Source organism: Muscardinus avellanarius, assembly GCF_963383645.1.
Source record: "Muscardinus avellanarius genome assembly, chromosome: 6".
Lineage (NCBI taxonomy): Eukaryota > Metazoa > Chordata > Mammalia > Rodentia > Gliridae > Muscardinus > Muscardinus avellanarius.
This window is the reverse complement of record NC_137791.1, coordinates 138,009,636-138,036,596: the sequence shown is the minus strand read 5'-3', so window position 1 is coordinate 138,036,596 and position 26,961 is coordinate 138,009,636. Positions and strand designations below refer to the sequence as shown.

Below are 26,961 nucleotides of genomic sequence, written 5' to 3'. Positions count from 1 at the left end.
TTGATAAGCATGATCATTGGAAATTTACATTCTTTAGCTTCTGAAATACTCGCTAAGTCGTTGTGAAGTAAAGTGTAGAAGGAAGGTGTCCAGAGACCCAGGCTCTGCGTGGTTGGGCAAGGCCCTCCTTTCCCTGTGAGTCTCAGTTTCTTCTGGAGGAAGGGGCAGGTGGAGAACCAGGCAGATGGCTCCGGCTGGCCACCCAGCACTGGCAGGCGCCTTCTACCCACTCCTACTTGACCTCCATTGGGTCAGCTCTCCACAAGGCCTGGCTGGTAAATCCAGCAACACAGGTGGGATTAAATAGTTTCTATGGCTGCCTTGCTTCAGCCCACACTGTCTCTTGAGGTTGAACCTAGAATTATTTTATGTTGTATTGATTGTGTATCTTCATTTTGAAAAGAAATGTCTAAATAAATGTTTTTATTTCCAGGGAATCTGAGGCCATTATTCCAAACATCTTTTTCTTCCTGGTATTACTGTCTTATGAACGCTACCATTCAAAACAGATCATTGGAATTCCTAAAATCATTCAGCTCTGTGATGGCATCATGGCCAGTGGGAGGAAGGCTGTGACTCATGGTAACAGGACACCTTTCCCTGTGTCTTCAGTGTCGTGATGTGCCCGACAGTGTTAGTCTTCTTCCACCCACTTTGAACTGCGTGGATGCCAACTCTGTGCTGCATGGGCCTTGCACGCATGTGTGTGCGTGTGTTTGTGTGTGTGCACGCGCACATACAGACCCATTAGAGGGGCTCAAATAGAGGAGTCACACACCTGTAATTCCAGGATCTGAGAGAATAAGGCAGAAGGGTCACGGTTCAGAACCAGACACAGCAACCTAGTGAAACTCTTTAGCAAACTAGTGAGATCCTGTTTCAGAAACAAAAACCAACCAACCAACCAATTAAAGGGTTGTATAGCTTAGAGGTAGAATGTCCCTTGGTTCAATCCCTAGTACCTCCTCAGAAGAGAGAGCACATTCTTTATTTGGCAGGAGTTTAAAATAAGTTTCTAATTTAGGGGGAAATAGTGTAAGAAGCAGTAAGATATAAATTCTGAATGTAAATATTCCTGTTTATACATATGAAACATAAAACTTTTAATTTTTATTTATTTATTTCCTTGGTGCTGAATTTAAGGAAATAAACAATTCCTTGGGGATTGAATCCAGGGGCAGTCACATCTTCAACCCTATTTTTATTTTGAAACAGTCTTGCTTAGTTGCTGAGACTGTTCTCAAACCTACAAATCCTCCTGTCTTAGCCTCCTATATACTGGGATTATAGGTGTGTGCCGCCACACCTGGCCAACTTTTTATTTTTATTGAATTTATTTATTTATTTATTTATTTATTTATTTATTTATTTATTTTTGTGGTACTGGGGTTCCTGGAAGCCCTTCTACCTCCGGGCTACACTCCCAGACCTATTTTTATATTTTAATTTGGAAACAGGGTCTCCTAAGCCAGCACGCGCGGCTGGCTTGGAACCTGTGCGATCCTCCTGTCTCTGCCTCCCAAGCGCGGGGATTACAAGCGTGCCCACCACGCCCGGCCCTTACTGATTCTATTTTTGTATGGAGCCTTGAATTGGATCTAGGCCCTCATGCATGCTAGTGAAACATTCTACCACTGAGTTGAACTTTTAGCCCCTTTACATTTTTTTGTGTTTGTGTAGTGCTGGAGATAGATCCCAGGGGCATTCTACCTCCAAGCTACACCTCAGCTGTATTTTATTCTTTTATTTGGAAACAGGATTGTGTTAAGTTGTGGGGAGCCTCACTAAGTAGCTGAGGCTGGCTGTCAACCTGCAATCCTCCTGTCTTAGCCGCCCAAGTACTTGTATTTCGAGCGTGTGCCACCACACCTGGCTGCCCCACAACATTTTTAAAATCCAACTTGCCATAAAGCAAATTTTGATTTCTTTCAGTGGTATTTGAAAGGATAGCTGGACCTTGATTCAGAGATTTCTATTTTGTTGATTATTTTGCTGGAGCATAAACAAACATCAAACGGCCAATGCTGAAGCAGCCACTCTAGCATGTTGATGGAGGTGTGTGGACTTAAAAATGCACTGTACTCTTTGAACATTTAAAACTGGTCTCCTTCATTTCCCCGTTGGCCCCTCCCCACCCCTTTGCCAGGAGTCTGGCTTTGGAGCTCTTGCAGCCCCAGACACGAGGAAAGCACTGCCATAGGCTCACCCTCGCCTGCCCTCCCATCAGCAGGCTTGTCAGTGAGCACGCCTGCAGGCAGGGCGGGCTGCCCTCGACCCCACCGCAGCCGAGTCGCTAACTTGGGCTTGGCCTTACCCGGCTTCAATTGAGACCTCAGCCCGATGTATAGGCTGTTAAAGGCATAGTGCCATTGGGGTCACTGGATTTAGTTGAAAATGCAAAGGTTTGCTGGACTTAGGGGGTCTCTGAATAGCTGAGCCCTGTGCTTTCTACTAGGACGCTTGGCTGTGTGGGAAAGGCCAGCAGGGCCTGCCCCCGAGTGCATGTTGCCAGGCACAAGCAGGAGTGTGTGCCACTGAGGTCAGGCGTGCTGCATGACAGTCTCATTTATAGCGCTTTCTATGTAGTTGTGTTAGACCGATTAATTTAATTTGACTCCTGTTTGGTACCAGATAAAACCTAGGGGGGAATTTTAATGAGATAGTTTACTTAAAACATTTTAATGCTGTTGTACTTATATGCTGATACTATGACTAGATGTGTTCTATAGGAAAAGTATTAATTTTCTTTTTGGGTAAGTCAAGTATATGACGCATGAGACCAGGATGTTGCTATTGGGGTTATTGGAAAGTTTTATTATTTTCAAATTGATTATTAGGTAGTTGAAATTGAACCCAGGACACACTACCACTGAGCTATATATAGCCCCAGCCTTTTTTTTTTTTTTTTTTTAGGCTGGCCTTGAACTTTTGATCCTCCTACTTCAGCTTCCTAAGTCTGGGATTATAGGCATGTGCCACTGTGCCTGGCTTCAAATTCACTTTTGAATTTATGCTACCTTTTGTTGGAAGTGATGGTTTCTTTCTTTAAGTTAAACTTCCACGCAATTATCAATTAGTGTTGAAAGCGCTTTTACTTTCCAGAATGGTATACTGATGATTTTACAAAATCAGTGATAAGCTTAATTCATTCTCTACAGGTAATCAAGTACAATCTAGGGTTATCTGTGTTTCTTGGAAGTATTTTGGAGGCGTTTAAGCCTGTCTCCTAAGTGTGTTTTTCTTGTAAGGCTGTATTAGCATGCTCTCCTGTACCCACAGCCATACCAGCTCTGCAGCCCATAGTCCATGACCTGTTTGTGTTAAGGGGAACTAATAAGGCTGACGCAGGAAAAGAACTTGAAACTCAGAAGGAGGTGGTGGTGTCGATGTTGTTGAGACTCATCCAGTACCACCAGGTAAGAGGGGTCTGTGGTGACAGGGACACTTCACTGTCCTTGTAGACTGGACACATGGGTGCTAAACAGGGCCCACTAGGGCCTGGGGAGAAGCCAGTGTGGGGAGAGGTAGTAGTGGTGTGTCTCCACAGCCGGCCCAGCCCCAGGAGGTGCCTGGTACCTTGCTAGAGTCACATCACTAGTTAGTAAATGTGGCAGAGCCCTCTTTCCCAAAATAAGGTCTAAGCATCAGTTGATAACATTGTTCATAAGGTAGAGATCCTAAGTATGAAATTATATAGACTTCCTTCTTTTATATGCTGCTGTTTTAACAGGGTAGTGTCAAGTCTCTTTCTTTGAGCTGATATATGAGCTGTTTGCGTTGAGGAGCAGGAAGCTACAGTCCTTTGAGGCCGCCCGAGAGCAGAGCCCTTGCTTCACACTTGCTGTCTCTCAACTTGGGCTCTTGACTGGGCCTCACTTGTGTTGTTGTTGTTGGTTTTTTTTTTGTTTTTGTTTTTTTTTGTTTGTTTGTTTTTGTTTTTGGTGTTACTGGGGTTCCTGGAAGCCCTTCTACCTCCGGGCTACACTCCCAGACCTATTTTATACTTTTTTTATTTTTGGAAACAGGGTCACATAAGCCAGCGCGGCTGGCTTCGAACCTGCGCAATCCTCCTGTCTCTGCCTCCCAAGCACGGGAATTACAAGCGTGCGCCACCACGCCTGGCTGTTAATGGTTTTTAGCTCTCTGTATTTGTATCTTTGTAAAGCTGCAAGTTTTTCTCATAGAAATAATACTTGGTGTATTTGTGTTGCCAATATATGTAGTATTTAATGCTCAGTGCTTGCTGAAGTCATATGATTACAGTCAGAAGTACAAATGTCATAGTGTTTGGCAAGGCCCCAGCACACTTGGAGGGCAGCAGGCGCTGGGGCTCCAGGGCGTGCTTGATGGCATACAGCACTGGCCCGGAGGAGCTGGGTGGCGTTGTGTGACTGGAGCTCTGTGCCTGGTCCTTGAGCAGAGAAGGGAGCTGGGGAGGTCCTGCGGTCACTGGGTCGGCTTTACAGGGCGTGACCCCGAAGTGGGTGTGCGTCCTTCTCTCCATGGTTGTGTTCTGTAGACCAGGGGTTGGCAAACCTTTTCTGTAAACTGCCAGGTGACAAGCACGGCCGCCACTGCAGGCCACGTGGTGTGTGTTGCGTCTGCTCGTCTCTGTTCTCGTAGCACATGGTCCATGAAAGATGCTGTGCTCCAGGGACACTTGATCCTGCAGCCGGCCCTTGCCAGGTCACAGCTTTTGGCTTAGCGAGGGTTCCTGAGGAGCTCTTCTTGGCCCTGTGCCACCTTGAAGGCGAGCTGCTCAGGAGAAGATGCCTTTGGGAGGAACACAGGTAGAGCACATGTCCACAGGGGTCGGAAGGGGTCTGTAAGTAGCTTGGCCGGGGCTGTGTTAGGGTTTCCGAAGGTGGGCACAGTTCTGTTTTCATTTTGCACCTTTTGTCTGTGGCTGAGCAGTGGGCAGCACGCGTGAGAACCTTGCTGTGTCTTGCCCTGTATTTCCTTCAGGTCCCTGCATTTGCACACAGGGGGCGAGCATTGTGTGGGCGTCTCCTGTCCGCACTAGGACACATCTGTTTGGGGCCCGAGTCTTCTGGCTGGCCGGGGCCCAGGCGGAGATGGGTCTGCAAGTGGAACGGTGCTGGCCAGCGGCGTCCTGACTGTGCACTCTTGCAGGTGCTGGAGATGTTCATCCTCGTCCTGCAGCAGTGCCACAAGGAGAACGAGGACAAGTGGAAGCGGCTGTCCCGCCAGGTCGCCGACATCATCCTGCCCATGCTGGCTAAACAGCAGGTCTGTCGCCAGGGTCCTTGCTTGCCCTTGTGATTGGGGGTTGGCTGTGACCAGCTGATGGTCAGACCGTAACAGATCTATCCCTGAAGGGTGGCTTTCAGTGCCCGTCTCAGGGAGGATCTGTCCCATTCCCTCCACCTCCCTCAGGTCGGGACTGCACCTGCTTTATAAGCGGGAACAAGGCTCTGGGGCATGAGGCCCCCAGCATGACACGGAGTCAGGGTGGACTGACGGTGGCCTGCCCGCCTCTAAAGCCTGGGTTCTTTTCCTCTTCTTACACTGTCTCCTTCATTCTCGGCAGCCGGGTATTTCATTTGCTCTTTAGCTTTCTGGGTTTTCTTCCTTTGTCATTTATAAAGTAACTTAGTAATTGGCTATCATTTAGTATTTGTATAGCTGGTTGTTTCCATACACGTAGGGAGGGAAGTGTTCTGGCCACACGGGCCCTAGGCATGGGGCACAGGAAGCTGCACACCCCCTTCCCGAGCAGTCCCTTAGAGGCGGGGCACCTGTGGACCATCACACTGGAAAGTCCCATGAGCTGCCTGTGGAGCACCAGCTGCATTGCCAGTGGGGTCAGAATGGACCTCTGCCTGCCTTGCGCATCCACACCGAGCACTGCTCTAGGCAGCACACACAGCTCACAGTTCTTGGTGTGTGATAAGATCTTGTAGGCAGGCTCTGCTTAGTTGCTGTCTTTGTAACTCCACTCCCATCCTGGCTTCCAGATGGGTGTGTTGTCCCAGGCTCCTTGGACAGAAGGAGGAGGATCTTGGCTTCTAGTAGGATGGTGGGGAGAGGCGGAAATGGTGATGGACCCTGCGCCTGGGTGCAGATCCCTTCAGAGTGGTCTCTGGAGCTTCATCCTGGTCTCCTACTTGCTGTGTCCACAATCCCAGGAAGGCAGAGATTGGAGGCCTGAATGCATAGTAAATGCTGCGTTACCTTCTGATAGACATGGAGTGCTTAGCATGTCTGCGGGTAGCTGGCGCAGGTGGCTCCACTCGGAAGTAGCCAGGCAGCGTTGCAGGTGCTGCAGCGCGCATGCTGAAGAGCGAGCCGTCTGCTGCCAGAGTGGGAGCTGGGTGAGGGCGAGGGCCAATGACAGAGCAGTAAGGTAGTGAAGTGTTCGCGGCCTTAGCCGATAGGAAGTATTCTGCAGCAAATCAGAGGGGAGTCAGGAACGTCGGGGTGAAGGTCCGGCAGGTGACATTTGATTGAAGGTGAGGGAGGAAAGGGGAGAATGTCACAGACACCTGGGAGCGTGTTCCACACCAGCAGCTAGTGATGCAGAGGCCCCAGGGTGGCACTGTGCCTGTTAGCAGGCAAGAGACTGGCTCGATCGCAGCCTCAGGAAAAGGGAGGGCAGGAGGATAGGTGGGAGCCAGGAGCCAGTGTGGCGGACCTCGGGAATCCTCCAGAGGGCTTGGCATGAAGGAGTTGCATGTAGTGATTTGAGTTTATTAGCTGAGACTAGACTCCAGGGAGAGGCGAGGCAGAGCAGGGAGGCCCATGGGGGGCCCTGCGGGGGAGCCCTCAGTGGCCTCTGTGGACAGAGTATGGAAGCAGGACCAGCAGGGCGTGGGGGAGGGGCTTAGCTCCTGGATATGAGGGGGAGAGGCGTGGAGGGTGGTTTCAGAGGAGTGATGGTGCTGCCCTGGGGAAGGTAGGGATGTGGGCTGGGAGGTCAGAGCTGGTTGGATGGATTCTACAGAGGCCCGTGGTGTGGAGCTGTGGGGAGCAGGCAGGCAGGAGGTAATATCTGAACTCCATGAGGTCTCGGTGGACCGAGCCCAGCCGGAGAGGAGGAGATGGCCTGCTGCTGAGCCTAGAGGTCAGCTGTGGGTGCTGTGGGGACACCAGTGAGCCATGGGAGGAGCAGACAAAGCCACACTGTGACTGAATGTACTCGGTAGGGGCAGGAGGAAAGGAAATAGGGAATTTTTTGGAAGAGGGAACAGGTGGGGCAGCAGCCGGGAGGTGAGAATGCTGCAGAAACAAGGACCTGTTCATATACCAAGAGCAAAAGCAAACAGAGTGGAATCGCTGTGTTACGTTCAGAAAGTCACCGCCAGTGTCCTTGAGCAGAAGGTGGCCAGCACTCCACATTTGGGTGTCCCCCACAGTCGACTGGTTCTGAGGTGTGGCTCAGGGCTGTGTGAGCTTAAGTGTCACAGGCATACATTGCAGTTGTTACTGTCTGTGCCCTCAGGAGTACCACAGGTGGGAAGCAGAGTGAGTGCCCATCATCCCAGGGGAATGCTTCACCATATTGAGGCAAAGACGTGGTTTGGATTTTTTTGCATCCATTAAAAATAGTGTTAGCCGGGTATGGTTGTGCACGCTTGTAATTCCAGTATTTGGGAGGCTGAGACAGGAAGATCACAGGTTTGTGGCCAGCCTTAGCTACTTAGCTTCTGCAACTTAGTGAGACCCTGTTTCAAAAATAAAGAAAAAAAATAGGGCTGGGGATGTATCTCAGAGGTTGAATGCCCCTGGGCTCAATCTCCAGTACCACCCCCCCAAAAAAAGTGTTAGATTTATAACCAGTTACCTTGGGAGTTCTCCATTGTCCTGTGAGGTGATAAAGCATTTTCCTAACAGGATGTCTCAAAACAAAACAAGCCCCCTGTGTAGGGTGGTACATGGTTGCAGGGGTAGGGAGAAGGTTGAGTGAGGGGCAGGCAGCTGTGTGGGAATGTACATCTGTTACTGATTGGCAGCACGGGGTGAGGCCCAGGCCCAGTGGAGAGGAAATACAGTACACGTGTGGCATCCTCTGGACGTGTGAAGAGACCACCAAAACTCGGTCCCCAAAATCTGGTGGTGATGAGTCAGGACGGTCCATTCCAGTTTCCTTTTCTCATGCTTTTGTATATGTGGTCCTTTTATGGAAAGTGTGTTCTACTTATGTAATGAAAACTGGACAGATTTCCACTGTGGAAGAATAGCGGATACAGTGCTGTCCTGAACTAACCTGCAAGTGCTTTGGATGAGCTGGCGGTGGTGGGTGGGCCCGGGCCCTGGGAGCCGTGTGTCCTCTGCTCGCGCAAGCGGGAATGCTGTGCCTTTTAATCCTGCAGATGCATATTGACTCTCACGAAGCCCTCGGAGTGTTGAATACTCTGTTCGAGATTTTGGCCCCTTCCTCCCTCCGTCCTGTGGACATGCTTTTGCGGAGTATGTTCGTCACCCCCAGCACAATGGTGAGCCCTGCCCCACGCGTGCAGTCCTGCGGAGGCCTGGTTCAGGCGCATGCCTGCTGTGGTGCCTGGTCCCCAGCTGACACTGGGGCGCTCTGGGACCACATGGGAGACCAGCATTGTTGAGTTTGTTAGTGGAGTGGTAAGATTGGGGTGATTTTCTTTTAGGAAATGAGCAATTAGGAAAAACGGAATCTTTTTTCTTTAGCTGTAATATTTATTTTCTTTCTTTTAGGCATCTGTGAGCACTGTTCAATTGTGGATATCTGGAATCCTGGCCATTCTGAGGGTTCTCATTTCCCAGTCAACAGAAGATATTGTTCTTTCTCGCATTCAGGAGCTCTCCTTCTCTCCATTTTTAATCTCCTGCCCAGTAATTAACAGGCTAAGAGATGGTGAGGGTGATTTGACGGCAGAAGACCACAGCGAAGGGAGACAAGTGAGGGCTTTGCCAGAAGAAACCTTCTCAAGGTGCGCTTCACATCTGGGCCTGTCCCACGTGGCGTCTCTGGGTCGGCACACGTGCACTGCTGGTGACTCCTCAGCGCTGGAGCTGGGTGGGGTGTGTGGGGTGTGCTTGACCCCGCCGGCCTAGGGGGTGTGTGGGGTGTGCTTGACCCTGCAGGCCTAGGGGGTGTGTGGGGTGTGCTTGACCCTGCCGGCCTAGGGGGTGTGTGGGGTGTGCTTGACCCTGCCGGCCTAGGGGGTGTGTGGGGTGTGCTTGACCCCGCCGGCCTGGCCTGGGCGCTGTCCTCGGGCCTCCCTTAACTCTTTCCATTTAGAACCAAAGTGCAAGCTTCTGGTTCTCAGTGTAAATATAAAACACAAAAACTTTCTGGAGTTCTTTCTAAACAGAGCTTGTCTCTAATGCTAATGTCAGAGATGCATGTGATGATCCGTCCTTAGTTTTTCTCTCCAGGTGGTAAGTTTCCGTCTTAGCACGCAGAGTGCGTTACCTCAGAGTGAAGGCTGGGGCCCAAATGCTGCTGGCGAGGAAGGGGTGCGTCCTGTCGCCTTGTGTCTCTGTCCTTGACCTGATGACAGCGGTGACTCACCGCAGGCACAGAGGAGGTGGCCCGCCTGTGTGTGGGCAGTAAGGGGCTGAACTGAAACGTGGCTAACATCAGTGCTACGCTTAGTTCCTGTGGTGGGTCACCAGCTTGAAATTGTGTAATGTTTTGCAGTTTTCAGGGCTTTTTAAAAACTAGCCTGTGTCCTTTGAACTTGACAGTCCTCTGGAGGTGGTATGGTTCCTGCCATCTCCTAGTGAGGAAGGTGGTGCGCAGAGGCAGAGGGACTTAGGGGAGCGGCGATGTCGCGCGTTTCACCGCCACGTCGCTCAGTGTGCCCCACCCCTGTTGTGCCTCGGCCTGACCTGGTGGCCGTGGGTCACGCGTGCCTGGCTAGCGCCCCACGAGGGTCACATGCTCACTGCCTCTCCTCTCCCTTTCTTGGAAGGTTTCTGTTACAGCTGGTTGGCATTCTTCTAGAGGACATTGTTACCAAGCAGCTGAAAGTGGAAATGAGTGAACAACAGCACACTTTCTACTGCCAAGAGCTGGGCACCCTGCTCATGTGCTTGATCCACATCTTCAAGTCCGGTAGGTGGAGCACCGCGATTGGCACGGGGCCCGCCGTCCCGTCCTCCGTACGCTCTCAGCAGGTGGGGCTGCTGCCCACAGGAAGCCCTCCCTGCTCATTGTGCCATGGGAAATGCTAGTGGTGTTGAGAGGCAGCCTGACTCCATGTGGCCCCATGGCACCAGCAGGCCCCTCCTTGAGTAGAGCCCAGAAGGATGGTAAGCAGGGTGAGCGGAAGGCAGTGTTCATTACTCACACTAGCTAAAATGTGGGAATGTTTTTCAGCCTGAAAAAATGTGGAAATTCCAGTAAATGGTACAGCAAGGGTGACCCTTAAGTACATTGTGTTAGTAAAATAAAACAAAAGGACAAATCCTGTGATTCCACATATAATATAAGATACTTAGAATCATAAAGACAGAAAGTAGGGGTTGGGAAGAGTGGGGATGGGAGTTACTGTTGCACAGGTATAGAGTTGCAGTTTTACAAGATGAAAAGTTACAGAGATGAATACTGGTAATGGTTGCATAATATTGTGAGTGTGTGTGTGTGTGTGTGTGTGTGTGTGTGTGTGTGTTGCTGGGAATGGAACCCAGGGGCATTATACCTCTGGGCTACACCCCTAGCCCTATTTTTTATTCTGAAATAGGGTCTCACAAAATTGCAGAGGGCCTCACTAAGTTGCTGAGGCTGGCCACGAACCTATGATCCTCCTATCTCAGCCTCCCAAGTACTGGGATTACAAGTATGTGCCACACCTGGCTCATGAATGTATGTATGTATGTATGTATGTATGTATGTATGTATGTATTTTTATTTTTTGTGGTACTGGGGTGGAACCCAGGGGCTTTCCTACCTCTGGGCTATACTCCCAGACCTATCTTGTATTTTATTTGGAAATAGGGTCTCACTAAGTTTCTGAGAGCCTTACTCAGCTGGGGCTGGCTTTGAACCAGTGCAATCCTTCTGTCTCAGCCTCCCAAGCGCAGGGATTACAAGCATGCACCACCACGCCTGGCTGTCATGAATGTACTTGAAACCAATACTGTATACTTAAACATAGTTATGATAGCCAGGCGTGATGGCGCATGCTTGTAATCCTAGCATTCAGGAGGCTGAGACCGGAGGATCGCAGTTTGTAGACAGCCTCAGCTACTTAGTGAGGCCCTTTGCAATTCAGTGAGACCTGGTTTCAAAATAAAGAATTTAAAAAAGGGGGGGGGGGTTGGAGGTGAGGTGCTTCTCGGAGGCAGAATGCCTTGGTTCTGCCTCCAGTACTGGCGGGGTGGGGGTGTGGGGTGGGTAGTTATGATAACCGGGAATGGTGGCACATGGTTGTAATCCTAGCACTTAGGAAGCTGAGATAGGAAGACCACAGGTTTGAAACTAGCCCCAGCAGCTTAGTGAGGTCCCTCAGCAACTTAAAATAAAAAAAATACAATAGGGCCTATTGTATAAAAAAAAAAATACAATAGGTGTGTAGCTCAGAGGTAGAATATCTCTGGGTTTAACCTCCAGTACCCAAAAAAAAAAAAAGGTTATGATGGAAAATATTACGCTTTAACCTAAGGGCTTCCTCCTGTCTTAATGGTTTGGAGAGCCGTAGTAACATCTATTTGTTGTTGTTGTTGTTGTTGTTGTTTTACCTTTATCAATGATTGTGACTTAAAGTGCAGTAAACCCAAGAGAGAAAGTGACAAGATTCCAGCTGTGCAGCAAATGTAGGAAATTAGAAGAGTGTTTTCAAAGAAAAATGAGTGTTTGTAAGATAAATTCTCATTTTAGATGAAATGAGTAAGAAGCTGAAGGTCTGTATATAGGGCTCAGGCATATCTGTCCTAGCAGGGTTAAAAACTTCTGATCCCTAGGAAAATAAATACAACAAGTCCTGGTCCACACAGGAAGCACAACAGTGTGTGGCCTTCTCAGCAGCTGATGTGATGAAAGGCCTGAAGAGTAGAAGACTCTCCTCCAGGGCTCAGGGCCACGATTCAGGGCCTGCAGAAGGACGTGGGGCCCAGCCGCGTAGCTTTGCTGGGAACCTTGCTCGTGTGTAGATGCTGTCTGCCTTTTTGTTTTTAGAATCAATGTATGAACAAAACACTGAAGACTTAATTACACAATTTCAGTTCTAGAACAAAATGAGCACATGTTCAGTTCTGACAAGTATAAAAAGAAAACTAACCAAGTGACTCTGGGAAACGGTAGAAAGAGGCCGGGGTGGAAGGGCTCTGATACTCTCCTCTCACATTGTTGGGTGTGTGATAATACCTGAAGGTGACAGAATGAGAAAATAGAGGCCACAAAGGAATCCACATAGAACCAAAAATACAACTCAGGTGGGAAAGAGGCAGCATACATGAGCTAAATAAGTCTCGTCTTTAAAAGGGTAGTTAGTAGGTGGTGTCTAAAGTTGTGTGAAGTCTAAAAGTCATGACAAAGCATGATGTGGTTTTTACATTCAGTGACCTCCAGTTGCAAGGATAAGGCTCCAGCCTAACCTAGAACAAGAAGAGTCTCCTGGGCTGTGCCTGGCAAGTACGGCAGCAGCCAGTGCTCGCTGGGCGCCACAGTATCTGGCGCGTGCGAGGTGTCTCCACGCCAGCTCTGGTCCCTGTGTCGGCTTCTTTCCCGTGGCAGAGGACAGCCTGTGACTCCTGGGTCTTGGTCCCCAGAAGCCTTGGACAGCACTCATTTGAGGGCGGGAAGTGCTTTCTAGGAGAAGGAAGAGGAGCAGACGAAACAGCTGGTACCTGCCACCAGTGACACCAGTGATAAAGGCGTATCAGGTAGAATGTGGAGTAACTTCCAGAAGAACTGAGACCAGGAGTGATCACAAACGAAGACGGAAGTGGCAAGGCATGTTTGCAGCCAAAAGCTCCTTCCTGGTGGATTTGTTAAGTTTTGTTTGTTTTTGGTGGTACCGGTGGTGGAACCCAGAGGCCTTCTGCCTCTGAGCTATACTCCCTATTTTATATTTTATTTGGAAACAGGATCTCACCTGTGCGGTCCCCCTCTCAGCCTCCCAAGCACAGGGATTACAAGAGTGCACCACCATGCCTGGCTAAGTTTTTTATTTATTTTTGGTGGTTGGGGGTGGTGACCTGGAACCCGTCCCTCAAGGTGCTAAGGGACGACTCAGTTTTGTCTGTTGTCTGCATGGCTGGGTTAAAGCTCGCTGGCCTGTGGCCGTGATAAGGCTTCTTACCCTTGTCCTCTGAGTTCTAAGCACACACTTGTGCCCCTTCCCCTGCCATCCAGCTGTGGGTGATGGAGACAGGCGAGCAGGAGGGGCAGGGCGTGGTTCTGCGTGCTCAGTGCCTTCTGCCCAGAGGTGGGTAGGTGGGTGGGGGCTCTCTTGTAGTACCTCCTAAAGAGCCAGTGTTTCCATGCTGTGCCTAAGTGGGGGTACTTAGAGGAGGAGAAAGTTTTGCTACAGGAGTAGAGTTGGCACTGGCTCAGGTTCGTGCTTGGGGAGGGTAAGGGCTGTGAGCAGTCACGCTGCTGGACATCCTCGTGGATGTGCGGCACCTTTTACTCATATCGGTGAATCCTTGAAGCAGCTCTGGACACTTCCTGTGTCCCCTGAGGAGGGAACATGTGTTCCGAGAGGCCTTGTGCAAACCAGGAGTGGAACCCAAGAGCTGGCTGTCCTGCTGTGGCACGCTGCGGCTTGGGCGCTGTCACTGCGGCTGCTCATGTATGCAGAGTTCTGTCTGACGGGCAAGGGGAAGATACAGTCATGTCCATATTGTTGCTAAAGGAGCAGCCTTGGCTGTGTCCTGCGTAGTGGAGTTGGGCTGTGCGCCAGCGCTCTGCCTCCAGGCCTGGGGCAGCGTTTCTCCTGATGGCTCCCGTGTGCTGGGCTGGGGGCTGCTCCTCCGCTCGCCTTCTCCTGGCTTCCCTGTGCCTCAGCCCATGGGCCTGTCCTCTTCTGTCTCAGTGGGTGCTGCCAACACCAGGGAGGGAGGCACTTCCATCAAGCATCTTCTCCAGCCAAGCCCCCTCATTATAGTGTGGCCTGTGAGGCGTAGCTCCCACAGTGGGAGGTGCTCTTTGTGTTTGTGACAGTGGCCTGAGGGCACGCACGGGCTCCTTCCTCTCTGGGGACTTGGGGGCCCAGGCCCCTCTCCTTCCTGCGGTTCTGCTATCCTGAGCCACAGCACCCACTGTGCCATGGACGGGGAGGAAAAGGCTTCACCTGAAGCCTTGCCTGAGAGTGACCTGCGTCCTTTTGCTTGTATTGCTGTGGTGATGGCTGGTCCCAGTCCCCACCCTTAAAAGCAGGCTGGGAAGTGTCCTGGCGGGTAATCGCCTCCCCACCTGGTGGGCATCTTGCCAGAGGATGGGAGCAGTTGGTTCCAGGGTGACCAAAGTCAGGGCAACCCTTAGAAGGAGGGGACGAGGCAGGGTGCACACGTGGCTTTCCTGGCAGAGCCCACGCAGTCCTGGGGAGTGCCTGACTGGTGCTCCTGCTCCTCCCCCCAAGAGACATCTGTCCATTCTTCTTCTCTGCAGAGAAGCGGGACCTTGTCCTGCACCTTGTTTCTGGTCCTCTCTCACATGCTTCCCTGTTCTCATCTCTCTGAGTTTTTCCTGTGCTCAGTCCACATCCTGCATGCGCTGCCACTGTGCCTAGAGCCATGCTCAAGTCCGGGCCCGCTGGGGGGCGAGAGCCTCTCCTCCCGCCTCCCCAGTGACTGGCTTGACCCTCTCTTTCCATGCCTTTGCATACCAGTGTCTGTGAAGTTTCCTCTGGCTGCGTCCAGCGGTGCGTCTTCCTGTCAGCTCTCTTTGCCCCACAGGCGGCAGGCCAGCTGCTTGTCTCCCAGTTCTCACCCAGCCTGCCAAGGCTTCAGCGCTCCGCCCCTCTCTGTCGGCTCCCTCGGGGTTCCTGGCCACTGTCCTCTCTGTGCTGGCTTCCTCCTCTCGCTCCTGCCCCTTCATGAACCTGATTGTGACCTCGTAATTGTCCTTATGGTCCTTGTCCCTGTCGTTCAACCATCTCAGTCTCTGTCCCCTCCAACTCTAGACATGGGCCTTGACCTGCCAGTAGCTCAGATTTGCTTAGCATTGAACTCTTTGCACATCACCTGGTTTCAGCAGGACTTCTCCCTCTGAACTTGCTCCATCTTTATCCCGAGGCAAAGTGCCATGGAGGAGGACAAGGCCAGGCCGAGGTGGGCTGGAGCGGCAGTGCTGAGCACACAGGTGTAGAGAAGTCAAGTCCTAGGAACCCACAGGGTACCACAGACAGGGTGACATGGGACCTCCGAGCGTTGTGCTCTTGGGAGCTCTCCTCCGTTTCAGGATCATGAGTTACAAGAAGTCTGTGGGCTTTTTTTTTTGCCTGTTTGGGGGCCCTTTCACATGTGGGTGTGCTGACATTTAAGTCATAAATAAGGTGCCGAAAGACCAGGGACAGGAAGCGAGGCCCTGGCCATCTGCCTCCTTCCCTGCTGTGTCCTGACTCCCTGCCTCTCTGCGGTGCTTCCTCGCTCAGGGCAGCCCTTGTGAAGCCTGCGAGGTGCAGAGAGCCACAGGAGAGTCATTGGTGTTTAGCCAGTGGAGGGCAGGGAGAGGCCAGTAATTCCCTCCGGCCCTGGAGGGTGCTGCAGACCCTGGTGGGCAGGGTCTGCCTGGAGCTGTGGCCATGCACCATGCAGTGGGTGAGCCTGACAGCGTGACTATCCAGTCCCTGGGTGCTCCGTGGCCAGGCACGGAGGCCACCGCCTGGCTCTCAGTCCTCACAGCCTGCAGGAGCTCGAACGTCATGGGCCCTGTCTGCCTTCGCACTCTCCACACAAGTCTTATTTCTCCACATGGTCTCGTGTCTTCATCTCAGCCCTCGACAAAAGCCGGGGAGCAGGAGGAGGGTGCTGTTCCCCCCACGTGACTTCAGCGACCGAAGGTTGCCCGAGCCGCCTCTCTGTGCTGGCTTGAGCTTCTGGAGACCTTGCAAAGCCCGCCAGCAATGGGGAACTCAGGACTGATACAGACTTCCCTTTCTGGCCTGACCGAATGACCTGAGCAGTGTGTTTATGCTTAGAAAAGTGAGGATTCTGAGTACCAGTGCTTTGAACATTGTGCGTGCATCTTCTGTGAAGTCTCCACATAGCTGCCTGATGTTGGACGAAGATGAGCAGCAAAGACATTTGTCTGTGTTTGGTTCTAGGAATGTTCCGGAGAATCACAGCAGCCGCCACCAGACTCTTTAACAGCGACGGCTGTGAAGGCAGCTTCTACAGCCTGGAGAGCCTGAACGTGAGGGTGCGCTCCATGGTGCCCACGCACCCGGCCCTGGTGCTGCTCTGGTGCCAGATCCTGCTGCTGGTCAACCACACCGACCACCGCTGGTGGGCAGAGGTGCAGCAGACGCCCAGGTGGGTGCGCAGGCCCAGCCCGGGGCGCCGCTCACTGTGACTTGAGGCCCAGCACTGTGGGGCATTTCGTCTTCCATTCTTCGTGAGGCTGTGTAAAATGTCACGCATGTTAACCTTTCTTTCGTGGGCACTGTGTTGTAGGAATCTGGCCTGGCCGCGGGCATTGGAAACCGCAGTTGCCTTTGCGCCGGGATGCTCCTGGCAGAGTTTCACCCTGGGACTTGTTCTTGTTGGGCCGCGCGCCTCCTGCTAGGTTCTCACACTTGAATTAGTGCCGCAACCAGGCATGTTGCGACACTCCGTTATGAGTTAAGTGTGGTCTGATTATCCTTAGATATTGAGGTAATTATTTTAACACATTTTGAAACTTTGCAAATGCCTTTTTTATCATTCAGAAAGACTGAGTGTCTGGTTTGGGTGGCCCTCTTTGCAAGGCCTCGGTGTCCAGGAGCTCTCACACGGAGACGTGTGAACACGGTTGGAGGGAGACGCTGAGAGCCCCTGTGCTCAGCGTGCTGTTTCCTAAGACTTGAGAGCCCACACAGGGAGAAGTTCCCGAAGGGAGAGAGTGCAAGTGCGGTCAGCTCCCGCTCTGTGAGGGAGGCTGGGGCTCCTGTCCAGGGCCTCCAGCTGGAAACCCTGTGGGGAGGCACGACAGCCCCTCTGCCCCGCGCTCCACGTGGTGGAGTCTACAAAGCCAAAAGAAATGCTGCTTTCTGCCTTTGTGCGGATCCCTCGGTGGGGAGACAGCCCTGTGGCCGTGCTCGACAGGCTTCAAGAATGTCTTGGGCCTGTCGTAGCAGCTGAACACAGAGCTAGGGACAGGGAGCTGTCGTCTCCTGGTGCTGTGCTTGCCTCTCCAGTGTGTGCGTAAATCACTTGTGAAGTGATTCGCATCAGCAGCTTGCCGGGACCGTGACATTCTGCATTTTCACCAAGCGCCCGGTGGTACCTGGTGCACACCTAGCAGCAGAGCGCTTCAACATCATAGTAGCACACTGCCCTCAAACCCCACCACCAGGCCCAATGGTTGGGGCCCCGGGGAACTGTGTCCAACAGGCTCCCAGGAGATACCATGGTGAGTGCAACTGGGCAAGACGTTGGTGGAGCTGGGTTGGTTGTGCATAGGAAGGTGTCAGGCAGGTGCAGGAAAGTGAGATGCCACAGCCCAGCCAGCCCTCTCCCTTCCTCTCCTACCAGCGATAGCGCTGGTGAGGGCAGTAGCTGCGCTGGAGCTGGTTCCAGAGGAAAAGGGGGCGGACCTCAGCTGACAGCAGGAGGCAGTCCTCCCTTAGAAGGCTCGCAGGGCTTCCGTGAGGCTTGGAGGCGGAGCAAACATGCACCTTTAGGAGCCTGGATTACCAGAACTGGGATATGAAGCGGCCAGAAAGGTCAGCATCAGCAGTGTGGACAGGGGCTCCATATGGACGGTCGTCTGTGGCTGTGAGGCATTCTCAGGAGACACCTGCTGAAGTGCTCAGCTGTCCTGAATGACAGATGACTCACAGTGCAGCCAGAAAATGTGTGTGTGCATAGTGTGTACACTGTTCGTGAGCTCAGAGGGGCATGGAGGTGGCTGGTATGTGACTGTTCATTGAATGATTCTTCCAGCTTTTCTGTTGATTTGAAGTTTTCAAAATTAAGGTTTAGGAGAAAAGATGGAAGAAGAGGTCTCTTAGACATCCATCGACCGTTCATTCTTGTATTGTTTATTCGTTGCTAGTGTTTCAGAGTTGAAATTAGTTTCTTGATTTTCCCCGACTCCCCCCCATTAAGATGGGGAAGTCATTCTCTGGGCTCTTAGCTCAGCACCCCTTCCTTAGGGAGCCTTCTCTGGCTTCTCCTTCCTGGGTCAGGCCTCCTTTCAGCCTCTGTGGCAAGTGTCAGGATGCCATCAGACCTGGGTGTGATGATTCAGCTGGTGTCTGTATCTCACAAGACCACGAGCCTCACCAAGGCAGGACCTATTTCTGGTTTTTACACAGATGCACATCTGCACCATTGTATTACCAGCACCAACCTGAGTTAGTGGCGCAATCACTCTAATAATAGATACACCAGTGATGCAGTGGCCGTGACCTTCCACAGGCAGAACAGCAGCATGCATCAGATGCTCTGGGGCTTTCCATTTTAATAAGGTAGTACCACCTCTGGTAGCCAGGCCGGGTAGCATACATCTGTAATCCCAGTACTTGGGAAGCTGAGATAGGATCAAAAGTTCAAGGTCAGCCTCAGAACCTTAGGGAGACCCTGTTTCAAAATAAAAAGGGCGGGGTTTTAGCTTGTAGGTAGAATGTGTTCAGTCCCCAACATCGAAACAAAACACAAACCCACATTCTAGATGGGGGAGTAGAGTTAATAACTTGCACAGCACATACACAGGACCCCCACCACCATTGCAGCTTAGCCCAGCATTCCTAATGCCTCTCTAGCCATGCTCAGCTCCTCCCTGGTGGACAGCTGGGCTACTCTGACAGGGCGGACCAGCCCCGGGCCGGCAGCTGTCCTCGGTCACAGTGGTGCAGCTTGGCTCCGGAGCCCTCACCCGGGCTGTGTGCTCTTGGCCTTCTCTGCGCTCTCACCTTTGGGTGCTCTGAGAGGCTTGGGCCCGAGGCGGATGTGGGAGCGGCATGGGGCAGGTGCTCCTCGTTGCTCACTTCCCCCACAGGTGCCGGCAGCCTGGCTGTAGGCCTTTCACGCGCCGCCAGCCCTGGCCCGAGGTTCAAGGGCTTGCACTGCTGCTGATTGGAGGGAAATGTGGGTTGACTGTGGGCCTTAGTGTCTGCTGGCAACCTTAGCATTGTATTGCCGCCTTTTCTGCATCACAGGCGCTCTGCTGTGTAGCTGTGAGTCTGAGGCCGTTTTCACAGATGCGTGGTCGACAGTGATGCGTGCCGTTGGGCCAGCTTAGTTGGTGTGAGCAGCACCACCCTTTCAAGCAGCTCCTTCCCATCCCCGTGGTCCCCCTGGCCGGCCCCCGGCCACTTGCAGAGTTCCGTAGAATGGAAACCTACAGCGTGCAGCCTCTGAGTCTGGCGTCTCGTCGAGTCCGCTGTCCTTACGGTCATCCTTGTGGTTTCGGGCTCCAGGGGTCTGGTCTTTGGCTCTGCAGAGCCATATTCCATAGTATGGATGGATGAGTTTGCTTATCCACTCACCACTTGGGAAACCAATGGGCACTTTAAATTTGTTTTAGTTGATAGCATGTTTTACACTGGTTATCTTCTGAACCCTGAGGGTTTACAGGAAAATTCTTGCTCTCCTGTGACCTCTGTCCCCACTGAGCCTTAGCAGGCATGGCATAGGTCTTTGCCACCTGGGGAGGGCATTGTCCCTGGGCAGGCCCTAAAGGCAGAGAGCCAGTTTGGGGGCGTGGCATCAATTGTTCTAACTATTTTGGCTGGAATTCAGAGCTTCAGGGTTTATCATTCTCATTTACTTAGAATTTTTTTTTAAATGCAGTAAGAAGGAAATATGAAGTAAAATAACCTTTTTGGTGGGTAAGCAGTGCTTTTCAAGTGTTCCCGTAGTGTACACAGCGTGGACACGTTTGCAGTGGCATGGTCTCACTGGGAAGAGAGCAGTGAGGTTCGGTGGGAAGCTTTCCGCCTGCCAAGTGACTGCACGGCACGTGGGAGCTTAGGACTGGCTGCACCACCATCAGGCCTGGCAGCGCATCAGGGTTGCTGGCTCTGCCGTCCAGCCAAGCATTTAACTCTCCACCCGCCACGGCCCCTGTGGCCTTTAGGTTTTTTCTGGGTGCTTTATCATAGCCTAAGTCAGTCAGTGAGAGTGTCTGCGTGTGCGCCCGCCCGAGATGGCATGTTTAGAGTGGCTTGTCTGTCTGAGGACGAGCGGCAGTCATAAGCATGCGGCTGCCCTTCTGGACACACCTCAGCGTACCTGTCCTTCCTCGTAGGAGACACAGTCTGTCCTGCTCCAAGTCGCTGAGCCCCCAGATCGCCGGCGAGGAGGACAGTTCTGACTCAGTGGCCCAACTTGGAATGTGCAATAGAGAAGTTGTGCGAAGAGGGGCGCTCATCCTCTTCTGCGACTATGTGGTGAGTGCGGAAGTGCCTGTGAGGGCAGGAGGCCGGAGGCAGGAGCTGTGCGCCCGTGAGAACAGGCGCGGGTGGCGGGAGGCACAAGCTGGCATCGGCGCCTCTCTGGCGTATGGTTGGAGACCAGACTTGGTTTCCTCTACCAGACTTCTAAGTTGGTCTCTGAAACTTTTCACTCAGCAAATGCACAGGAACTGCTCTGTGCCTGACCTAATGCTGTGCATTTCTGTTAACTTGACAGAAGCAATGGAATAATATGTAATTTCAAAAACAAGCTAAGTGCATTGGTAGTAATGGGGTGCTGTGTAAAACTTTTTTTTTTTCACTTAATCTTTTGGGAAGGCATTAGATGTTTACTAATGCACTTTAAAATAGATTCTTGTTTTAAAGCCTTTTTAAAAATAATCACTGTTGTGTTTTTAACTGTGAGGCTAGCATCACGTTTAATTTACCCAAACAAAAGTGAATAGTTGAAACAAAGTCTCCTATAAGCCTGTTGCTCAGAGAGAGCTTGTGCTCTGAGCTCAGTGCTTCTCCCTGCCTATATGACATGTACACGTTTCTTTGTTATAAACTCAGTATTTTGTATGTATTACTGTCCTGTGGCAAAACTGTGTCCAACAGTTTGAATCATAAAAAGAAGTGGGCTTCAACTAGATGTGATTGTGGAGATTTTTCAGGGTGATAACAAATCACTAGTACTTGCCCTTTTTTTTCTTTTTGTGGTACTGGGGATTGAGCCCTGGGGCATTCTACCCCTTAAGCGACACCTCAGCCCTTTTTAATTTTTGTTTTGAAGCAGGATCTTACTAGGTCACTGAGAGTCTCGCTGTGTTGCTGAGGCTGTCCTTGAATTTGCAGTCTTCCTATCTCAGCCTCCCGAGTACTGGGATTGGAAGCATGTGCCACCACATGCAGCTTAATATTCGCTTTTTGCTTAACATTTTCAAGATTGAAATAGTTTTTTCAGCTGGGCGTGGTGGTGCGCGCCTGTAATTTTAGTACTTGGGAGGCTGAGACAGGAAGATTGCACAGGTTTGAAGCCAGCCTCACCAACTTAGTGAGACCCTGTTTCCAAATAAAATATAAAATAGGTCTGGGAATATAGCTCGGAGGTAGAAAGCCTCTGGGTTCCACCAAAAAAAAAAAGAAAGAAAGAAAGAAAGAAAGAAAGAAAGAAAGAAAGAAAGAAAGAAATAGTTTTTTCAACTGGTTCCATTTTTGAGGAAGAATATAATTGTATAATGCTGCTTTTCACAGAAAGGTGAGAAAAATAAAATTTTATAAGTTAATACTATGAAATGTCCCCAAATGAAAAACATGAATCATTAACCAGATATCAAGGAATCAATTATGTTGTCGTTTCTGCTTAGAAGGATTAAGAATTGCCGGGAGTGGTGGCTCACGCTTGTAATCCCAGCGCTTGGGAGGCGGAGACAGGAGGATCGTGCAGGTTTGAAGCCAGCCACGCTGGCTTAAGAGACCCTGTTTCCAAATAAAAATATAAAAAATAGGTCTGGGAGTGCAGCCCGGGGAAGGGTTTCCAGGAACCCCAGTGCCACCACAAAAAAAAAAAAAGAAGGATTAAGAATTAAGAAGAAAAGAAAGGAGCCAGGTGTGGTGCACACCTGCAACCCCAGTACTTGGGAGACTGAAACAGGAGGATTGCAGGATCCTCAGCAGCTTAGTGAGACCCTTTTTCAAAATAAAATGTAAAATAGGGTTGGGAATGGAGCTTGGAGGTAGGATGCCTCTGGGTTCAACCTCTAGTACCAAAAACAAAGAAAAAGATAAAAAGAGGCCGGGTGTGGTGGCGTGTGGTTGTAATCCTCGCTTGGGAGGCTGAGACAGGAGGATCGCACAGGTTCGAAGCCAGCTCAGCTACTTAGTGAGGCGCTCAGCAACTTAGACTGTTTCTAAATAACATATAAAAAAAAGGTCTGGGAGTATAGCCCGGAGGTAGAAAGCCCCTGGGTTCCACCCCCAGTACCACCAAAAAAAAAAAAAAAAAAAAAAGGATACACATCTGTTTAAAAATGGACATTTCTGCCAGGCGTGATGGCACATGCTTGTAATCCCCGCGCTTGGGAGGTGGAGACAGGAGGATTGTGCAGGTTTGAAGCCAGCTGCGCTTGGTTAAGAGACCCTGTTTCCACATAAAAATATAAAAATAGGTCTGGGAGTGTAACCCTGAGGTAGAAGGGCTTCCAGGAACCCCAGTGACACCAAAAAAAAAAATAAAAAATAAAATAAAAATAAAAGTGGACATATCTAAGCCAGGCGTGGTGGCGCATGCCTGTAATCCCAGCATTCAGGAGGCTGAGACAGGAGGATCATGGTTCATGGACGGCCTCAGCTACTTAGTGAGGCCCTCTGCAACTCTGTGAGACCCAGTTTCAAAAATAATGAATAAAAAATAGGGCAGGGGGTGTAGCTCGGAGGTTGAAGGCCCCTGGGTTCCACCCCCAGACCCACAAAAAAAATAAATAAATAAAAAGGGCAGGGGTTGTAGCTCGGAGGTTGAAGGCCCCTGGGTTCCACCCCCAGACCCGCAAAAAAAAAATAAATAAATAAATAAATAAAAAGGACTTTTTCTTTTTCTTTTCTTTTTTTTTTTTTTTTTTGAGGTAATGGGGATGGAACCTAGGGTAACCTAGCTACATCCCTAGCCCTATATATATTTTTTATCCTTTATTTTGAAACAGATTCTCACTGAGTTGCCAAGAGCCTCACTAAGTGGCTGAGGCTGTTCGTGAACCAGGATCCTCCTGTCTCAGCTTTCCAAATGCTGGGATGACAAGGATGTGCCACCACATCTGGCTAAAATGGGCATTTCTTATTTTCTTATAAATCTTAAGTGAAATTCTTCCGTTTAATGTATGTAGGGCTCCATCTACCTTTGGACCCAGGAGTTCTATCAAACAGTTATAGAGAATTTTTTTCATACTGTACTGTTGCAAAAGTGGAGATGGAGTAAGGTGAGCCAGCCCAGAGCCTGTGCGTGGCACTCCAGGCCAGTCACCAGGATGGCGCCTGTTCCCTCTGTCCTTGAACTGTGGCCATCTGCACTGCCGCGGTGGGCTCTGGCTTCATGTGGCTCTGCTGCAGAGCGGTAAGAGGCGCATTTGTTGAGTTTCTGGCCTCCTCAGTTACTGGCTTTGGTCACTGCATTGTGAGTGCGCTGAAGTTTACATTTGGAATTGTTTGCTCCTTGCTGCGCTTCCTGGCGTTTCCCGTGGCATCGCTTAATCTGTCTCCGTGTCTGCTTGAAAACAGACCTTTCTTCGTATCTTTCCTAGTGTCAGAACCTCCATGACTCGGAGCACTTGACGTGGCTCATCGTGAATCACATTCAGGATCTCATCAGCCTGTCCCACGAGCCCCCGGTGCAGGATTTCATCAGTGCCGTGCACCGGAATTCTGCTGCCAGTGGGCTCTTCATCCAGGCAATTCAGTCTCGTTGTGAAAATCTCTCAACCGTAAGTCTCCATTCTGCCCACTGTTGCCAGCTGCAGTTTGCTCTGCCTCAAGTGGAGTGCTAAGATTTTTAAGTGCTAGTAGCTTCTGGGTGGCAATCTGCTCCTGTCCCTTCTCTCAAATGCTAGCCAACCACTCTGAAGAAGACGCTGCAGTGCTTGGAAGGCATCCACCTCAGCCAGTCGGGCGCAGTGCTTGCACTCTACGTGGACAGGCTCCTGGGCACGCCCTTCCGTGCGCTGGCCCGCATGGTTGACACCCTGGCCTGTCGCCGGGTGGAAATGCTTTTGGCTGCCAATTTACAGGTACTGAAAAAAAAAACCACTGATAGTGCTTTGTATCAAAACCTAGCAGTGTAAACAAAAGTGTTCTTCCCTGTAGGTCTGGTCTTCCTGTAGCCGCTAACAGGAACAGTATTCATGTATAGGCATGTCGTGGGTGTGAGGTTGCATACTACAGACCCACTGATGTGTTCTTGTTTCTTTAGAGCAGCGCAGCCCAGTTGCCGGTGGAAGAACTGAGCAGGATCCAGGAACATCTCCAGAGCAGCGGGCTCGCACAGAGGTAATGAGCAGCACAGTGGCAGGACTGGGATATAAAGATTTAGTTTTGCAGGAACAACTCTCAGGCTGAGAAAATGACATGCTTGATGGGTGGGTTTTCTCTGTAAGAGCCACAGATTCTCAAAGGAATCTCATTATTTTTATTCATTAATTTTTTTGGTACTAGGGATTGAATCCAGGGGCATTATGCCTCTGAGCCACATCCCCTGCCCCCCCCCCTTTTTTTTTGAAACATGGTCCTCTTGAGTTGCAGGAGGCCTCACTAAATTACTGAGGCTAGCTGTGAACCTTCAATCCTCGTGCCTCAACCTTGCAAGTGGTAGGGTTACAGATGTGCGCCACCATGCATGGCTGGAATCTCTTTATAAGAAGTCAAGAACAAGCTGAGCATGGTGGTGCATGCCTGTAATCCTAGTATGTGTGAAGCTGAGATAGGATGATCACAGGTTCAAGGGCAGCTTCAGCAATCTAGCAAGACCTTTTTTCAAAACAAATATAAAAGGGCTGGAGGGCGCCGGGTGTGGTGGCGCATGCCTGTTATCCCAGTGCTTGGGAGGCTGAGACAGGAGGATCGCACATGTTCGAAGCCAGCCTCAGCTACTTAGTGAGGCTCTCAGCAACTTAGTGAGACCCTGTTTCCAAATAAAGTATAAAATAGGTCTGGGAGTATAGCCCGGAGGTAGAAAACCCCTGGGTTCCACCCCCAGTACCATAAATAAATAAATAAATATATATATATATATATATTAAAAAAAGGGCTAGTAGCTAGTAGAATGCCCTGGGTTCCATCCCTGGTGCCACAGAGAGGGAAGGAGGGAGGGAAAGAAAGAGAAAGGAAAAGAGCTGAGGACGGAGAGGAGAGCTCCTGGCCTGGGTGCCAGCCACCCGTGTGTGGGCGTGGTTGGCATTTCTGTCGCCTCTTCTCACTGCCCCGTGATAACTGGGAATATGAGTTTTCAGCTGTATTGTGGCAAAACCAAAATATGTAACTTAGTTACCAGACAAGAGTCGGTGAATGGAGAGCATCACCTGATTGTTAGCACACAAGAATTATATCTGCATCTTGTAGAGTTTTTTCTCTTCATTGCTATTCAGTCACCTAATTTTGCTGAAAGTCCATTAGAAGCCTTATCAGAAATGTTTGCATCGGCGATGCCAGCATATTTCCACAACTGTGAAGTAAACTCAGAGCTTTTCCTTTCTCCTGCACCTTGCGTGCGGGAGAGTGCGGGTGAGGGAGGGAGGGAGACGCTCGTTCATCCCTGGTTCTTCTGAAGAGAGCCTTGCTGGTGGTGTCTTTAAGTGGGACAGGGCACAGTCTAGGATGACTTTAAGTCAGCAGTGCCCATGTAGCAGCGAAGGGGACAGCGAGCTTAGTGTGCCATGACCCTGAGCCTCAGCCCAGACGGGAGAGAGTATGAAAGATTGTGACACCTTGGCCAGATGAGATGATTCTTTTATTAAAAGGCCATTCGTATTGGTTAGATGATGGCTTTGGGGAGATTAAAGGAAGAGTTTATGTACTTGCATGTGAGATGAGTTGTTTTGCATGTATTAAGAATATTCTGCACGCTTGTAATCCCAGCATTCAGGAGGCTGAGACCAGAGGATCGCGGTTCGCGGATAGCCTCAGCTACTTAGTGAGGCCCTCTGCAACTCAGTGAGACCCTGTTTCAAAATAAAGAATAAAAATAGGGCAGAGGGTGTGCTCAGAGGTCGAATGCCCCTGGGTTCCATCCCCAGACCCACAAAAAAAAAAAAAAAAAAAAAAGAATATTCTTATTGGCCAATGTACCACATATTGCCTGTTGCAATGTTTAAATATAAGCGAAACTTCTGAAAAATACTAATGAGGTAGAAACTGGTCGTTAAGCTATTAGGAACTGAATGTATATCGTGGCCTCCTGCCGAGTTGAAGGGAATGTTCTAGATGTGTTGCATCTTGCCTGAAGAAGCTGCATTGTTCCTCATTTGTGTTGTTTCTGGAGTGCCGCTCAGCTGAGTTGAAGCTGAAACCAAAAGGCAGGCCACAGCGCAGTCACACTGTTTGTGTTTCAGGCATCCAAGGCTCTGTTCCCTGCTGGACAGGTTCCGGCTCTCCACCGTGCAAGGCTCACTTAGTCCCCTGCCCCCGGTCACCTCGCACCCCCTGGATGGGGATGGGCCCCTGTCACTGGAAACGGTGTGTCCAGACAAAGTAAGTGGCCAGCACGTCTGCGTGTGATGCCCGGGCACCCGCACAAGGATTGCCATTTCTGTCCTCCTGTCGCAAACCCACAGAGCGCAGAGGTTGGGGACACAGGACTCTGACTAGAAATTGGGCAGAGTCGTTTGGGACCGTGAAGGTCCTTGGGGAAAGGCAGTGCTGACATGGGGCTCTTGTGTAGTCGGTGGGTAAGTCAGGCGGCCGCTGTGCCTCTGGGGCTTTGGACGCACAGGTGTTC

The 26,961-nt window shown here is 50.7% G+C and overlaps 1 protein-coding gene across 1 annotated transcript in view; it reads left to right on the top strand.

Moving 5' to 3' along the window:
- HTT (huntingtin) overlaps nucleotides 1–26,961 on the top strand; it is a gene marked incomplete at both ends in the record, with an annotated part of 126,838 nt that overhangs the window by 76,987 nt on the left and 22,890 nt on the right. The window contains 12 exons of the mRNA XM_080697081.1: nucleotides 434–582; nucleotides 3,280–3,416; nucleotides 5,134–5,250; nucleotides 8,334–8,456; nucleotides 8,689–8,924; nucleotides 9,912–10,054; nucleotides 16,209–16,416; nucleotides 20,336–20,477; nucleotides 23,777–23,956; nucleotides 24,083–24,259; nucleotides 24,442–24,518; nucleotides 26,576–26,714. Of these exons, the coding sequence (XP_080553207.1) occupies nucleotides 434–582; nucleotides 3,280–3,416; nucleotides 5,134–5,250; nucleotides 8,334–8,456; nucleotides 8,689–8,924; nucleotides 9,912–10,054; nucleotides 16,209–16,416; nucleotides 20,336–20,477; nucleotides 23,777–23,956; nucleotides 24,083–24,259; nucleotides 24,442–24,518; nucleotides 26,576–26,714 (1,828 nt within the window). The remainder of the gene's footprint in view (nucleotides 1–433; nucleotides 583–3,279; nucleotides 3,417–5,133; nucleotides 5,251–8,333; nucleotides 8,457–8,688; nucleotides 8,925–9,911; nucleotides 10,055–16,208; nucleotides 16,417–20,335; nucleotides 20,478–23,776; nucleotides 23,957–24,082; nucleotides 24,260–24,441; nucleotides 24,519–26,575; nucleotides 26,715–26,961) is intronic.